Genomic DNA, 17,868 nt, shown 5'->3' on the forward strand with positions numbered 1-17,868 from the left:
ATGGCTGCAAAACATGACTTTCCCCTCATCTCCCTTACCCAGCCTCTGATAACAATTACTGCCTCTTATTACCTCTCCAGCCTCCACTAATGTGGTTCTAATACTTTTCTTAGTTTTGTCTGCTGCCTAGTTCAAAAGACAAGGTTATATGTTTTTATGACAGCAGCACCTCACTTTTAGATACCAGTTTTTATATCAAATATGTGAATGTTCAAAACCCCATTAATCATAATAAATAAAACTAGGTGGGCACAACCCAGGTATCCATCACAATGAAGGGATAAACAAAATGTGTTCTATCCATACAATGGAATATTATTCAGCTATAAACAGGAATAAAGTACTGATGCATACTACAACATGGATAAACCTTGAAAACATTCTGCTAAGTAAAAGAAGCCAGACATTAAAAAGCTAGCCATTATATGATTGTGTTTATTATGAAATGTCCAGAGTAGGCAAACCCATGGAGATGGAAAGTAGATTAGTGGCTGCCAGGGGCCAGAGCATAAGGGAGAATGAGGAATGACTGCTAATGGGTACAGGATATCTTTTGCAGGGGTGATAAAAATATTCTAGAATTGATATTGGTGATGGTGGTACAACTTTTTGCAAATGTATTACACGCCCCAGAATTGTACATTTTTGTGAAATGTGAATTGTATCTAAGTTTTTTAAAAGCTCAATCAGGGAAGCAGTCACTATGAGTGTTATGGGTAAAGGGATATGGGAACTAGAACTTACATAGTAGTAGCAGAGTGATGGAGGTGAAGGTGCAGAAGAAGGGTCAGGGGATTTGCGAAGGGATCACCAATCAGTGAGTGAGTGGCCAAGCATGTCCATCAGCCACTCAGAGGGGGACCTTCATGAAGAGGCCTCTGGAAAGCAGTTGCCTCTGCACGACTGCCTCCTCTATGCAGAGCCAAGCCCCATCAGGGATCTGGGTTACTGCAGTCAGCAAGGACAACACAGTTAGAAAGAAGACCGAGATGTGGAGTCAGAGTGATGAGGACAGTTTGGAATCCATAGGCATTTCTTGCATCAGTTCTGCCACTGATGACCAGAAACTGACCTTCGGAGAGTAAAAGCTGCTGCTTCGTGTCTGCATTCCATGTGTCCTACAAGTTCCTTTCAACCAACTCTAGATAAAGGGGGGATGGGGATTCAAGAAAATCTGGATTCAAGAAAATGTGGCAAGCTGACACAGCACAAATACTGTGCTATTGAAGAATTGAGAGGTCCATGCAGCTTAAGTGAACAATGTAAGGTCCTGATGGAGCATTTGGCAGAGGTGACAGAGAGGAGACAATTCATTGCTAGAAATGCAAGTCCTAGTAGATGACGCAAACAATTTAATTGAATAGCAGAAAAGATAGTGATGCCTTTATAGCCATTTAAGAACTTTAGGTTTGGGAAGCATAGTACTACAGTTGTGATGTGAAATTTGGGCATTGTAAATAGTGTTGTTATTCAAACCATGAGACTATGAAGAAGTCAGTCATAAGAAACTTAGGGAGTTAAAAAAGCTTGCTGATCAAAGATCTTTTGTAGAATAAGCCTATCAAGACCAAGATATGGGGGGATCCCTGGGTGGCTCAGCAGTTGGTGCCTGCCTTTGGCCCATGGCGCAATCCTGGAGTCCCAGGATCAAGTCTCACATTGGGCTCCTTGCATGGAGCCTGCTTCTCCCTCGGCCTATGTCTCTGCCTCTCTCTCTCTCTGTGTCTCTCATGAATAAATGAATAAAATCTTAAAAAAAAAAAAAGACCAAGATATGCAAAATACTTCTGTTTATCATATTTGTAATCTCAGAAAATCTGTTTATATGTCTATATATAATCTAGAACAGTCAGAAAAGATATTTGATGAACTCCAAGTAATTTGTGTATGTTTTGTACTTCATTTAGGAAAATGAATTAGCACAAGCCAGCAGCTATGCAGATTTAGCTGTGAATTCTGATAGATATAATCCTTCAGCTCTGACTAATAAAGGGAATACAGTTTTTGCAAATGGTGATTATGAGAAGGCAGCTGAATTCTATAAAGAGGCTCTAAGAAATGATTCTTCTTGTACTGAAGCACTTTATAATATTGGTAAGTAAAACAGGCAAAACTGCTTTTTTTGTTTTTCTCTTTTACAATTTTTTTCTCTTTTCTTTTTTTAAATTGGCTTAAAGAGCTCCAATTCATTATAGAGTTGACTTCCTTGTAACAAAAAATTGAAAAGAAGGTTCTTGGATTATAGATTATTTTTAATGGAATTAATTATTCCAAAGTAATGCACATGTAAAATTTGGATAGATGTTGTCTCTTGCACTCCGAAAGACTTTTCCAATTTATGTGCTACCATAGTCTATGAGACTGAGTTCTCAGATTCCCTTTGATATTGGATATTTTTAACTTTTGCCAGACTGATAGGTGGGAAAAAAACCATTTTCTTCCCTTTTTAATTATGATCAATTTCAAACATAAAAAAATATGCATGTTCCTCCCAACTATATTTAACACACTTGAACATTTTGTCATATTCACATCAGGTATTTTTCATAAACAAAATGTTATAAGACCTAGAGGCATACCACCATCTTATTCCCTTCCCTGCCTGTCAGAAGTCATCTGAAATCGATGTCATTTCTTCCTGTTCATGAGTTTGCAGTGTGGCAAACTTGTTGATGCAATGTCTTATCTCAGGATATTAATTAAATTTCTTTTGAAGTTTTCTTCTCTTTGCATCGGTGTGTTTTGCTTTTTTTGGTTTGCTTGTTTGTTTTATCCTCTATGTTTCATGTTACAAACTTTCCTCAGGTGTTTGATGATCCTGGCCTGTCTCCTCTCACTTAGGAGTTTGCAGCTAAAAGCTGAATGGGATACCTGAGGCCACAAGTGAAATGATGCCCTAGCACCCTGCCACAGGGCCATCTGTCTGATCTGTGTAGTTGGGAAACTGCCTGTTAGCCAGTTGGATCCTTTCTCCCCCAGAAGAGGTCTTTAATCTCCTGCCAGAGGCGAAAAGAAGACCTCGCTAGGTTGGGAGGAAAGGAGGCAGGGAGGAATTAGCAGTTTTAGACAGAGTCAAGAAGAGTTTAAAGTCATGTTGGAAGAAAGAAGGATATGACTATTCCAGTAACTTGGAAAAGAGCTGTACTGGCAGAGGGAAGTGAATACTAAAAGCCTTATGCAGGAGATTTCTTGCCTAGATATATATTTATTTGTTCTCCATATAAGTTTTAAGTACTTTTCCTAGTCCATTGCTTGACTTTTAACTGTAATTTCTTTTGTCAGACAGTTTTTTTATTTTTATATAGTCAAATTTGACTTTTTGAAAATTTGTGGCTTCATTTGTTTATTACTTTATGAAGCCCTTCCCTTTCCCAAGATTATAAAATCATTTTCCTGTATTTTCTCATTCTTTTATATCATTGTTTTTTGTTTAGTTTTAAAGTGTTTTTAATGTATTCATAATAGGAATCTACATTTTTTGTTTCATGTGTAGTCAAATGTCCTGACACCATTTACTAGTCCCATAGTCCCCATTGAGTTTAATGCCCATTAACTAAATTCTGTAACTGAGTCAGTTTCTGAACAATGTATTCTGCTGATGTGTTTGTCTTTTCCTGTCCCCCTCCCACACTTTACAATCTCTAGACCATTATAGCATGTTTTGGTGTCTGCCAAACATTAGTGAGAAATCCCGTCCCCACCTTGTTCTTTTTTTTAAAAAATCTATTTATCTTTATTTTCTCTTCTGGATGAATATTACATAATATTTAAGGATTTATTCTGTGACTTTGAGAAAATTACTACCAGTAATAATGCTTATAGCTTTTCTCTGTCTTCTTTCTAAGGCCTTACCTATAAGAGGCTAAACCGGCTTGATGAAGCTTTGGATTGTTTCCTGAAACTTCACGCAATCCTGAGAAACAGTGCCCAAGTTCTTTACCAGATAGCAAATGTGTATCTTACGTGAAAAACTTGAGGACAGTTGTTAATTCATTTGGCGATTGGGTACCAATCATTAAATAACCTTAGCCAATGAAGTAACTGATGAGGATAGTATTTTAAAACCTATCAGATTAATATGTGATAAAAAATATTATTTGAGTGATGCTGTTTTATTTTTTTTATTTTAATTCCAGTATAGTTAACACACTTGTGTTAATAACACAAGTTAGTTCCAGGGGTATAAGATAGTGATTCAACAATTCTATTATATTAATCGGTACTCATCATAAGTGCCCTCCTTAATGCTCATAATCTATTTCCCCCATCCCCTCACCAATTTCCCCTCTGGTAGCCATCTGTTTGTTCTCTATAGTTAAGAGTTTGTTTTTTGGGTGATCCCATTTTAAAAGATCATTTGCATTATAAAAGTAATTATTTAAAGGTTAAAACTATTATTTCTTAATTTTTGGAATTAATAATTGAAATAATTGGGTATAATATGTTTAATACATAAAAGCTATTTACTGACTGTGGATTAGATACTTTAGAATGTTTTAACTCTGAGTCTTGAAGAGTATTTCTGGAACAGTAACTTACTATTTAAAAGAAAAATAATGCTAATTACTGATTAGTATTGCTGATTGAGTTTGGTTAATTTGTCTTAATTATTTTAGCTGACCAGTGGGTTTAATGAGTATAACTCTTTAAACACCTTTACTCTACAGAATTAGCCAGTAGTTTATATGAATTCACTCATTCATTCCATTCACTCGTCAGTCACTTATTGACTGTGTGCTGTATGTGCCAGTATTATGTTTAGAACTCTGGGGAATGTTGAAATAGAAAGCATTCCTCCTGTGTCAATTTCTTCTACAACTCCTGTCTTTCTTTAGTTTGGGGTTTTTTTTTTCCTTGCCTTTGGTTGAAAAAGCAGAAATTTGTTAATGTTCTTAATGCCTTTGACAGTATTTGAAAAACATTTTCCTTCCTTATTTTAAAAATAGTAAGCTTTCACACAATATTTGGGAAGGGTTAAAATATCTTTTTTTTTTTTTAAGATTTTATTTATTTGAGAGAGCACACACATGGATGAGGAAGTGTGCACAGTGGAGAGGGGCTCAGGAAGAGGAAGGGGGAAACTCAAGCAGACTCCACACACAGCGCAGAACCCAGCATACGACTTAATTGAGTCGGATGCTTAATTAACTGCGTCACCCAGGTGCCCCAGGAAAAGTTAAAATCTCTCTCCCTCCTTTTTTTAAAGATTTTATTTATTTATCTTTGGAGAGAGAATGCACGGGTGCTTACATGAGTGGAGTGGGCAGAAGAAGAGAGAAAGAAACAGACTCCCTACTGACTGGGGAGCTCAACAGGGGCTCAACCCCATGACCATGAGATTATGACCTAAGCAAAAATCAAGAGTTGGTCACCTAACTGAGCCACCCATGAACCCCAAGGTTCTTTTGTAGGTTTTTAAGTTAGCATTATCTTTTAATTTAATTTAATTTAATTTAATTTAATTTAATTTAATTTAATTTATTCATGAGAGAGACAGAGAGAGAGAGAGAGAGAGAGGCAGAGACACAGGCAGAGGGAGCCTGACATGAGACTCGATCCTGGGTCTCCAGGATCAGGCCTGGGCTGAAGGTGGCGCTAAACCACTGAGCCACCTGGGCTGCCCCGAAATTAGCATTATCTTGATATAAATTTTATACAGATAATATTAGGAAAAAGTATGTTATCATGTATACCATTAATAATTTTAAGTACAATCTGCTCTACTTTTGTTACAGCACATAAAACATTTTTTAAGGTAAAAGTCATTTTTCAAGCAGATGGCTTCATGCTTATTCCTTTTAGCTTTTTTGTTTTTTGTCTATTTGATCTCTCTGAAATTGCCACTGTAATAATCTAATACTGCCCAGTTCATGATCAGTTTGGATTCAGTTAAGCAATTGATATGTTTAAGGCTGTTTGAATGTATTTCCTTATTTTTATGCTTCTCTTATGGTATCACATTTGTCACCAAAACAGAAGATTCTTGGGGCACCTGGGTGGCTCAGTCAGTTAAACATCTAACTAGAGTTTAGATCATGATCTCAGGGTCCTGGGATCAAGCCCTGACTCAGGCTCCCTGCTCAGCAGGGAGTCTACTTCTCCCTCTCTTTTTTGCCCCTCCCCCTAGTTGTGCTCGCTCTCTCTCCCTCTCTCTCTCTCAAATCTAAACAACAACAACAAAAAAAACCCCTAGAAGATTCTTCTTTTTCAATAAAACTTTTGGATTGGAATACTCTCATTTCGCAGAGACATTTAATATAAAAATAAATAGTAGTCGATAAGTGTTGGGGGGAATAAATTATTTGAGTGTATGCAGAGGATTTACTAGGCACAAAAGCTACAATAAAAGAGAACTATTTGGAGTTTATAATCTAATTAAGGAAAACTCAGGAAAATACATGGAAACTCTTCCCTTAATATGTTAAACATATTAAGAGAGGTACAATAATTGAACACAACTTTCAGGCATTTTTATTAAGGACAAATTTTGGACAGTGCTTTGAATAAAAGAGCTAACTGTTAATTCTCCTGGAAGTTTGGGAGTTGATCTTAGTGGATAGTAATGAAGCAAAAGGAAAAAGCAAGGTATATAGGGAACATGAATGTTACAGTGTTTCACTTTCCATCTGCATCCCTGAAGAAATCCAGAGTAAATAGTATTAAATAGCACATTACTATAGGCTAAGAATATTTTTGCTGTAATGTTGTTTTAGTTTTCCTTATTGATCAATGAATCTAGAATAACTGTGTTATCCTTAACTAAAATTGTCCAAGATATGAATTAATGGAAGATCCCAAACAAGCTATTGAATGGTTAATGCAACTAATCAGTGTTGTTCCAACTGATTCTAGAGCTTTGTCTAAACTAGGAGAACTATATGATAGTGAAGGAGATAAATCCCAAGCATTTCAATATTACTATGAGGTAGGTGTAATCTTATTTTCTATCTACTTTTTAGTTTTTATGAATTGTTATAAAACAGCAAGGCTTTCAATTTTTAAAATTTAGAAATGATTACTAGTTTTTAAATGAATAATGATTTAAAATAAATAAAGCATTTGTGTACTATTAGTTTTTTATTAATTTTTTAAAAATTTAAAGTACAAATTCATTGTTTCCTTGATACATGATTTTAATCCCTTTGTTAATTCTGTTACCTATTTAACTCATCATCTGTCTGCATCAAAAAGCTACTGATAGGTAATTTAAAAATATATCAAATGTTAAATTTTCTCAATCATATAGTTTCAAAACTTATAAAGTGCTTATGACAGCTCATACTTTTTTGCTAATAAACTTCACATTGGATAAATTAATCCATTCAGTGGGTAAAATGTTGAGATATAAATTATATGTTGCCACTGATGTTGTATTGTCACATTCCTCATTTTTTTCCAGTCTTACAGGTATTTCCCCTCTAACATTGAAGTCATTGAGTGGCTTGGAGCCTATTACATTGACACCCAGTTTTGTGAAAAAGCCATTCAATACTTTGAAAGAGCTTCTCTTATACAGTAAGTTAATTATTCTGATTTCATGTTACTTAAATGTCTTGTGTTGGGATTTTATTTTATCCCTAAATTAGAATCTGATAAACATATTACATTCATGAGCAAATATTAATGAGCATCCGTGTATTTCCATTTTCTTGAATGGTGTTCCATTTTACTTGGTCTTTATTATGATAAATATATTACTCTTTTATGCAAAAATATTTTAAAAATACCTTTCTTAAGGTACTTTTCTTTATTTTTCTTATTCACATTTCAGCAAACAAATATTATATCATTATCAAATAGAAAATGACTGACTTGGTCCTAGGACAAGGTTTCATTTCTGAAAGAGTCCTACTAGAAATAAGTTGTATTGATTTCAGTTTATAATCAATTTACATTGTATATTAAAAACTTTAAAGCTGTCTCTAAGTTCATATCTAAATGTTTTATACATGCCTGATTCGAAAATAATTGAAAAATTCTGGTCTGTTTTGTATTGGCCAAATTGAATTTTAACATTAAATGTGACTTTGAATCGTTTGAATGATAAAGGAATGCTTAATAATTTGATGTCTGTGTGGAATTTGTGTTAGGTAATTTTTTAAAAATATATTTATTTATTTGAGAGAGAGGGAGTGAAAGAGATAGCATGAGAAGGGGGAGGGTCAGAGTGAGAAGCAAACTCCCCACTGAGCAAGGAGTCTGACACAGGCTCAATCTTGGGACTCTGGGATCATGACCCAGGCCAAAGGCAGACACTTACCTGACCAAACTACTCAGGTACCCCCAGACAATTAATTTGTTAGCTTAGTGAAGCTAACATCATAAAATTTACTGTCATTTAATCTCTTAAATCACATAAATATTTTGAGAATTATAAAACTAATCACCAATACTAAGGGATAGTTTTAAGTTTAATTGTATGCTTGGGACTAAAGCTACATAGGTAATAACAATGTAACTTTTTATTACACTTAATACTAATACCCCTAGCCTTAGCCCATTAGCTCATGTAACACCATTCCTACTTTGAGGCTCCATCTGCCACTATTCCATCCTTGTCTCCTGTTTGTGGATGTTATATATTGACCTCATAGTCATTCTCTTACCTAGTCTATTTCATACTCTTTCTCTCTATGCCATCAGTCATCTAGTTTCACAAATTTAACTTCCCTAACTTCTTTTTTTATTTTTTTATTTTTTTTAAATTTATTTATAATAGTCACACAGAGAGAAAGAGAGAGAGGCAGAGACATAGGCAGAGGGAGAAGCAGGCTCCATGCACCGGGAGCCAGACGTGGGATTCGATCCCAGGTCTCCAGGATCGCGCCTTGGGCTAAAAGGCAGGCGCCAAGCCGCTGTACCACCCAGGGATCCCAACTTCCCTAACTTCATTGATCTTTACCTCCTCTGCAATTCAGCCATCTACATCTTACCGGATTCTGTTTACCACCCAGCCATTTATACCAATAAAATCTCATTAATATCCACTTGTCTGAACATAACCTCCTCTCTTTCCAACTTCCATACAACCTACTTTCCAGTATGCCTTTCTTTGGTAAGACTGCCAATCTTTTGACCTTCCTTTCTCTTACAGTCTTAGTGTATCCTGGCATTAGTTCTGAGCCTATTTTTTCTAAGCTGCTTAACTGATCACATCTGTTCCATTTCTTGCTTACTTGGTTACTTTTTCTCTTGTTTTACTCCCCCATCTGTCCAGTACATTTCAGTTCATGGGTTAATCCAACCATTTATTCCCATACTTACACATAGCATGGGAAGCACTACTGGACATAAATTATGTAACGAGATGGGTTGATGCCATACAGATAAATATTTTGTGAACACTACTCATCAATCTTTATTTTATTTATTTTTATTCATCAGTCTTAAGTGCTCCTAAGTAACTGCCCTTCCTATCCTTCACAGATCTCCTCAATCTCTTTCTATTTTAAACTTAAATTTCCCAGAAAATAGAGAAGTCTTTTCTAGGAACTCCCTAAATATCTCCCTTTTCGTGCTTTCTGGTTCATTTACTTTCTCTTCCCACCCATTTTCACCTCCTTCTGTGTGACAGAGAATGTCTGTGTGACAGAGACATTCAGTGTGCGTTTGAGCATTTATTTTCTTGAGCATTTATTTTCTGTACCATTCATCTAACTTCCACTTTTTCTCTTTTTTTATATGCTGTCTTTTTTGTCAGGGAAATTCTACCTCTACATTAAAATTTAAGCTTTGGGGGCAGTGGAGAGGTCTGTTTTGTATTGGCCAAATTGAACTTTAGCATTAAATGTGACTTTGAATCATTTAAATGATAAAGGAATGCTTAATAATTTGATTGATATCTGTGTGGAATTTGTGTTAGGTAATTTTTTAAAAATATAAATTGGTTGGTTTATTGGTTCTTATGTCACATAGCTCTTACATATTCCAGAGTAGTTAGCATATAGTTGAATTGAACTACATGACCTATCATTGGTGTTCCTTTACTGTAGAAACTCCTCACTTTGCTGGATTTCTTAGATGTTTATGGTTCTTAGTAATCTGGCATTTTTGGCAAATGTGTTAAGCTTATACTGTTGGTTCCTATTTCTCTTTATCCAAAAATCATGTCTTAAAACATCAAGAAATCTTAGTCATAACTAGTCCATTTAATGTAATCTCATTATTAGAGAATTTCATGCACTGGAAATTGTTTCTTAATATTGATTATGAATATAATAAATATGGGATACAACCAAGCAGACCCATATACACACTATAGAAGTTCCAAAGGGAGAAGAGATAGAGAACGGAGCAGAGCAACTCAAGATACAGTGACTGAAACTTGCAAAATTTGAGGAGAGACATGGATCTAAAATTCCAATAAATTCAATGATTTTAAAGTTGGAATAACTTAAAGAGACCTACATCAAGGCACATTATAATAAAACTGTCAACAAAATAAAAAAATAAAACTGTCAAAAGACAAAGACTCTTAAATGCAACAAGAAAAAAGTTACTTATCATGTAAAAGAGATCCTCAGATTATCAGATTTCCCAGAAATCTTGGAGGCCAAAAAATGGCAAGATGATACGAAGTGCTAAAATAAAAAACTGTCAGCCAAGAAGTCTATATCTAGCAAAACTATCCTTCAAGAATGGAGTAAGGCAGAAATGGCAGCAAAGTAAGATGCCTAGGTTTGCCTCATCATAGGAATACAACTAGATAACTATCAAATAATCCAAAATACCCCAGAAGTCAACCTGAAGACTGGCAGAAGACACCACAACTTCAAGTAATGAAGAAGCCACACTGAAGAATCTAAGATGTATAGAGATGTGGTTTAGGGGAGAAACAGAGAAATTTCTCCCTATTTCTCCTGGGAGAAATAGATCCTGGCTGCTGTACAGGAGAGGGAACCAGGGTTGCAGAGAAGGATGAGAGAAGGGGGAGCACACAGGAATGCACAAGGGGAATATTTCCCTATAGCCATTGGCTTGGAAAGTGAAAGGGGCTGAGTTTTGTGAGTTCTTGCAACCAGAGGTGCTTAAAGCCTGAAGTTTTAAGTGTCAGAGGGCTGGACTACTCTTGGAGAGAAAGCAGGCAAACTACCCAGGGCCATACAGTGTGGAAAAAATGATCTAAAGAGTGCCTAAGGCACATAGTGAGGAGGTTATTTGCCTTCTCAGAGCATGTCCCTGAAAGGCAGCATTCACAGAGAGAACTCTCCAGGAAAAAGGAGCTGGCCAGCAACACTTCCTTCACCTCAGTATAACCACAGGGCCTCCTACAGGAAGCAGCACAGCACTGACCCTGGCTACCTAACTTGCTTACGCTAAGCCCCACCCCTTGGTGCTCTGGTAGAAATGCCCTCCCAAGATTGGCTTACCTCAGCCCCAGCATGGCAGGCCCCCTCCTCAAGAAAACCAGCACAATCCCATGCCCACATCCCATCTCCCAACCAGAGTTTTGCAGGGCCTCAGTTCTGGTGGAGACGATGACAAATCTTATTTCACAAGCAGACCAGAATATACCTAGTTAAAATTTATCACATTCAGGCCAGGGACCAAACAGTGCCCACAGTAGGCAGGGAAAGTCTTTGCAGATGACTAGCCTGAAGGTAGAGCAGCCAGAGCACACACCGTACACTCTGAAAATGTCCCCTGAAGAACCAGGCCCTGGGCACTACATGAACTCTTCTTCATAAGGTCATAAGGTTCATGAACAAGAGACACAACTGCTTTTTCTAGCACACAGAAACATGCAGAGACTTAGACAAAATGAAAAGACAGAGGAATTTATCCCAAATGAAAGAACAGGGTAAGGCCAGAGATAGAGATCTAAGTGAAACAGATATGAGTAATATGCCCAATGCAGCATTTAAAGCAGTGATCATAAAGATACTCACTGGATCTGAGAAAAGAGACCCTTACCTCTTACATCAATGAGACCCTTACCACAGAGATAAAAGAGTTAAAAAAAGAATCAGAGATGGAGTGCAATAAACACACTTGATGCGATGAACAACAGGCTAGAAGAAGCAGAGGGACAAATTAGTGACCTAGAAGACAGAGTAATGGAAAGCAATGAAACTGAACAAAAGAAAGGATTATGCAAAATGAAAATAGACTTAGGGACCTCAGTAGCTCCATCAGACATAATAGCATTCATATTATGAGAGTCCCAGAAGAAGAAGAAAGAGAAGAGGGGGCAGAAATTTTATATGAAGAAACAATAACTGAAAACTTTCCTAATCTGAGGAAGGAAACATATCCAGATCTAGAAGGCACAGAGAATCCCCATCAAAATCAACAAAAGCAGAGCCACACCAAGACATATTTTAATTAAACAGGAAAAATATAGTGACAAGGAAGAATCTTAAAAGCAGCAAGACAAAAGAGGACAGTTACTTATAAAGGAAAACCCATAAGGCTATCAGCAGATTTTTCAGCAGAAACTATCCAAGCCAGAAGAGAGTGGCATGATATATTCAGAGTGCTGAATGGGAAAAATATGCCACCAAGAATACTCTATCCTGCAAGGCTAATATTCAAAATAGAAGGAGAAATAGTTTCACAGACAAAAATTAAAGGAGTTCATGACTACTAAACCAGCCCTGCAAGAAATACTAAAGGGGATTCTCTGAGTGGAAAAGAAAGACCAAAAGTGATAATAAGAAAGTAGAAGACACAAAAGCAGTGAAAATGAATGTTTCTATAAGAAATCATTCAAGGAACTCACAAAGGGATGTAAAATATGACACCATATACCTAAAACAAGGGGAGGAAAGATTTAAAGAATGGGTTGAAATTTGAATCATCATGCAGAAGATGCCAAATACAAGCTAATGATAACCACAAATCAAAACAACTAATAAATATGCAAAGAATAAAGAGAAGGAAATCCAAACATATTACTAAAGAAAACCCAAACCAGGAAAGATAAGAAAGGATCAGAGAAAATCTCTAGAAACAACTGCAAAAGAAGTAATAAAATAGCAATAAATATATGTCTATCAATTATTACTTTAAATGTAAATTACTAAATGCTCCAGAAGACATAGGGTGTCAGAACGGTTAAAAAACAAAACAAAAAAAACAATACCCCTCCATATGCTGCCTACAGGAAACTCATTTTAGATCTAAAGACACCTGTATATTGAAAGCGAGGGGATAGAGAAACATCTGCTATGCAAATGGATGTCAAAAGAAAGCTGGAGTAAAAATACTTACATTGGACAAACTAGACTTTAAAACAAAAGCTGTAACAAGAGACAAAGAAGGACACTAAATAATTGCAAAAGGGACAATCCAAAAGAAGATGTAACAATTGTATAAATAGTTATGGACCCACCATAGAAGCACTCAAAATACATAAAGCAATAACAAACATAAAGGAACTAACTGATGATAATATAATCATAGTAGGGGACTTTAACACCCCACCTACATCAAAGGACAGATTATCCAAACAAAACCAACACGGAAACAGTGGCTTTGCACAACACATGGTAACAGATGATTTAACAGATATATTCAGAATACTCCATCCTACAACAGCAGAATATACATTCTTTTCTTTTCTTTTCTTTTCTTTTTTATTTATGATAGTCACACACACACAGAGAGAGAGAGAGAGGCAGAGACATAGGCAGAGGGAGAAGCAGGCTCCATGCACCGGGAGCACGATGTGGGATTCAATCCCGGGTCTCCAGGATCGCGCCCTGGGCCAAAGGCAGGCGCTAAACCACTGCGCCACCCAGGGATCCCAGAATATACATTCTTTTCAAGTGCACATAGAACATTCTCCAACATAGATCACATGGTAGACCACAATGCAGGCCTCAGCCAGTTCAAGAAGATTGACATCATACCATGCACCTTTTCTGACTAACACACTATGAAAGTAGAAGTCAACCACAAGAAAAAATCTGGAAAGACCACAAATACATGGAGGTTAAATAACATGCTACTAAACAATGAATGGGTCAACCAGGACATAAAGAAGAAATTTTGAAAGTACATGCGAACAGTTGAAAATGAAAACACAAGGCCCCAAAACCTTCCTTGAGGCAAGGAAACTCTCAAGTGAACTATGTAACCTCACACCTGTAGGAGCTAGAAAAAAGAACAACAAATAAAACCTAAAACCATGGGTGCTTAGGTGAGCTCAGCGGTTGAGCATCTGCCTTTGGCCCAGGGCGTGATCCCGGAGCCCCGGGATCAAGTCCCACATTGGGCTCCCTGCGTGGAGCTGCTTCTGCCTGTGTCTCTGCCTCTTTGTGTCTCTCATTAAATAAATAAGTAAAATCTTAAAAAAAAAAAAAAAAAAAAAAACCAACAGAAGGGAGAAGTAATGAAGATTAGGACAGAAATAAATTATACAGATACTTTAAAAACTCAATAGAACAGATTAATGAAACTAGGAGTTGGTTCTTTGAAAAAACTTTATAAACCTCTAGCCAGGCTTATCCAGATAAAAAGGAAAGACTTAAATCAGTAAAGTCACAAATGAGAGAGGATAAATAACAGCCAACACCACAGAAATAGTTATCAGAGAATATTCAGAAAAACTATATACCAACAAATTGGACAACCTAGAAGTGATAAATTCCCGGAAACAAGTTACCAGAACTAAGATAGGAAGAAATAGAAAATCAGAAGAAACCAGTATAACCAGCCAGGAAATTGAGTCAGTAGTCAAAAACTCCCCACAAACAAAACTTTAGGACCAGATGACTTCATGGGCAAATTCTACCAAATATTTAAAGAAGAGTAAATACCCATTCTCTCAAAATATTACAAAGAATAGAAATGAAAGGAAGACTTCCAAATTCATTCTGTGAGCCCAGCTTTACCTTGATACCAAAACCAGATGAAGACAACACTGAAAAGAACTATAGGCCAGTATCTCTTGTTGAACATAGATGCAAAAGTCCTCAACGAAATGCTCACAAGCCAAGTCCAACAACACATAAAAAAATATATTCACCACAATGAAGTGAGATTTATTCCTGGTTTGCAAAGATGGTTCAAAATTTGCACATCAACATGACATATTACATTAATAAGAGAAAAGATAAAAATCATGTGACCACTTCAATAGATGCAGAAAAAGCATTTGACAAAGTACAACATCCATTCCTGATAAAAATCCTCAATAGCGTAGGTTTAGAGGCAACATACTTCAACATAATAAAGACCACATATGAAAAACCCACAGCTAATATCTTAAGTGGAGAAAAACTGACAGCTTTTCCTCTACAGCCAGGAATAAGACAGGGATGTCCACTCTCACAACTTTGATTCAGCATAAAGTCTTAGCCACAGCAGTCAGACAACAAAAAGAAATAAAAGGCATCCAAATTGGCAAGGAAGAAGTGAAACTTTCACTGTTTGCTAATGACATGATATTCTATGTAGAAACCAAAAAAAAAAAAAAACTTTGCCAAAAAACTGCTGGAACTGATACAGGAGTTCAATAAAGTAGCAGGATACAAAACCAACGTACAGAAATCTATACACCAAGAATGAACCAACAGAAAGAGAAATTAAGGAATTAGTCCTATGTACAATCACACTAAAAATAGTAAGATTAGGAAGAAACTTAACCAAAATCGTAAAGACCTGTACTCTGAACACTACAAAACTGAAGAGGATACAGAGAAATGGAAAGCTATTCCATGCTCATGGATGGGAAGAACAAATACCATTAAAATATCGATACTACCCAAAGCAATCTACACATTTAATGCAATCCCTATCAAAATACCAATAGCCTTCTTCACAGAACTAGAAGAAACAATCCTAAAATTTGTATGAAACTGCAAAAGACCCCAAATAGCCAAAGCAATCTTGAAAAAGTAAAGCAAAGGTAGAAGCATCACAATTCCAGGCTTTAGGTTATGTTACAGAGTGTAGTAATCAAAACAGTACAGTACTGACACAAAAATATACACAAAGATCAATAAGAAAGAATAGAAAACCCAGAAATGAGCTCACAATTATATGGTCAATTAATTTCAACAAAGCAGGAATGAATATCCAATGGGGAAAAGACAGTCTCTTCAACAAGACACTGTGTTGGGAAAACAGAGACGGTGTTGGGAAAACTTGACAGCCACATGCAGAAGAATGAAACTGGACCATTCTCTTTCACCATACACAAAGATAAACTCAAAATGGATTAAGGACATAAATGTGAGACATGAGACCATAAAAATCCTAGAAGAGAGCACAGGCAGTAAGAGAGCACAGCTCTTTGACATTAGCCATAGCAGTTTCTTACTAGATACATCTTCTGAGGCAAGGGAAACAAAAGCAAAAATAAACTATTGGGGCTACATCAAAACAAAAAGTTTCTACACAGTGAAGTAAACAATCAACAAAACTAAAAGACAAACTGTAGAGTGGAAGAAGATAAATGACCTGTCCAATAAAAGGTTAGTATCCAAAATATGTAAAGAACTTATAAAACTCAACACCCAAAGAGCAAATCCAATTAAAAAATGGGCAGAAGACATGCACAAACATTTCTCCAGAGAAGACATACAGATGGCCAACAGACACATGAGAAGATGCCCATCACTTATCAGGGAAATGCAACTCAAAACCACAATGAGATATCTCTCATATCTATCAGAATGGCTAAAAATCAACAACACAAGAAATAACAGGTGTTGGCTAGAATGTGGAGAAAGAGGAACCCTCTTACACTATTGGTGGAAATGCAAATTGATTCAAACACTGTAGAACATAATATAGAGGTTCCTCAAAACGTTAAAAGTGGAACTACCCTATGATTCAGCAATCACACTACTAGGTATTTACCCAAAGAATGCAAAAATACTAATTCAAAGGGATATTTGCATATTGATATTTATAGCAACATTATTTACAATAGCCAATTATGGAGACTGCCCAAATGTCCATCAGCTGATGACTGGATAAAGAAAACTGTGTGTGTGTGTGTGTGTGTGTGTGTGTACGTACACTGGAATATTATTCAGCTGTATAACAAAATAAAATCTTGCCATTTGCAATGAGAATATAATGGTAAGTGAAATAAGCCAGTCAGAGAAAGACTAATACCATATGATTTCACTTACATGTGGAATTTAAGAAACAAAACAAATAAGCAAAGGGAAAAAAAGAGAAGCAAAGGAAGAAACAGACTTTTAACTATAGAGAACAAGCTGATTGTTAGTGGAGGGGAGATGGGCAGGGCAGTGTGTTAAATAGGTGATGGTGATTAAGCAGTGCACTTGTTATGATGAGCACCAGGTCATGTGTGGAAGTGTTGAATCTTTTGTTGTATACCTGAAATTAATATAACACTGTATGTTAACTAGAATTTAAATAAAATCTTTTAAAATTTTAAAAATAGGGCAGCCCCAGTGGCTCGGCGGTTTAGCACCACCTTCGGCCTGGGGCGTGATCCTGGGGTCCCAGGATCGAGTCCATGTCGGGCTCCCTGCCTGGAGCCTGCTTCTCCCTCTGCCTGTGTCTCTGCCCACCCCCCCGCCCCCGTGTGTGTCTCTCATGAATAAATAAAGGAAATCTTTTTAAAAAAATTTTTAAATAAAGTAGGAGTCAGCAACTACCCATTACCACCCATTGCGTGTTTTTTTTATGGCCTGAGAGCTAAGCTTTTTCATATATATAAAGATTTTATTTACTTATCTGAGAGAGAGCATTAGGGGGTGGGGGATGCAGAGGGAGCCCGATGTAGGACTCTATCCCAGGACTCCTCGGATCACGACCTGAGCCAAAGGCAGACACTCAATCACTGAGCCACCCAAGTGCCTAAAGTGGTGTTTTTTTTATGGAAATGTATTTGGTGGTTCCTCAGAAGGCTATCCTTAGAATTACCATATGATCCCACAATTC

General features: G+C 36.5%; 1 protein-coding gene across 3 annotated transcripts in view; it reads left to right on the forward strand.

Moving 5' to 3' along the window:
- IFT88 (intraflagellar transport 88) overlaps positions 1 to 17,868 on the forward strand; it is a 135,651-nt gene that overhangs the window by 72,533 nt on the left and 45,250 nt on the right. For all 3 annotated transcript variants that reach the window (XM_055317336.1, XM_055317335.1, XM_055317334.1), the window contains 4 exons: positions 1,908 to 2,094; positions 3,846 to 3,954; positions 6,775 to 6,925; positions 7,400 to 7,515. In XM_055317336.1, coding sequence (XP_055173311.1) covers positions 1,908 to 2,094; positions 3,846 to 3,954; positions 6,775 to 6,925; positions 7,400 to 7,515 — 563 coding nt within the window. The remainder of the gene's footprint in view (positions 1 to 1,907; positions 2,095 to 3,845; positions 3,955 to 6,774; positions 6,926 to 7,399; positions 7,516 to 17,868) is intronic.

Source organism: Nyctereutes procyonoides, unplaced genomic scaffold, assembly GCF_905146905.1.
Source record: "Nyctereutes procyonoides isolate TBG_1078 unplaced genomic scaffold, NYPRO_anot_genome, whole genome shotgun sequence".
Classification (NCBI taxonomy): domain Eukaryota; kingdom Metazoa; phylum Chordata; class Mammalia; order Carnivora; family Canidae; genus Nyctereutes; species Nyctereutes procyonoides.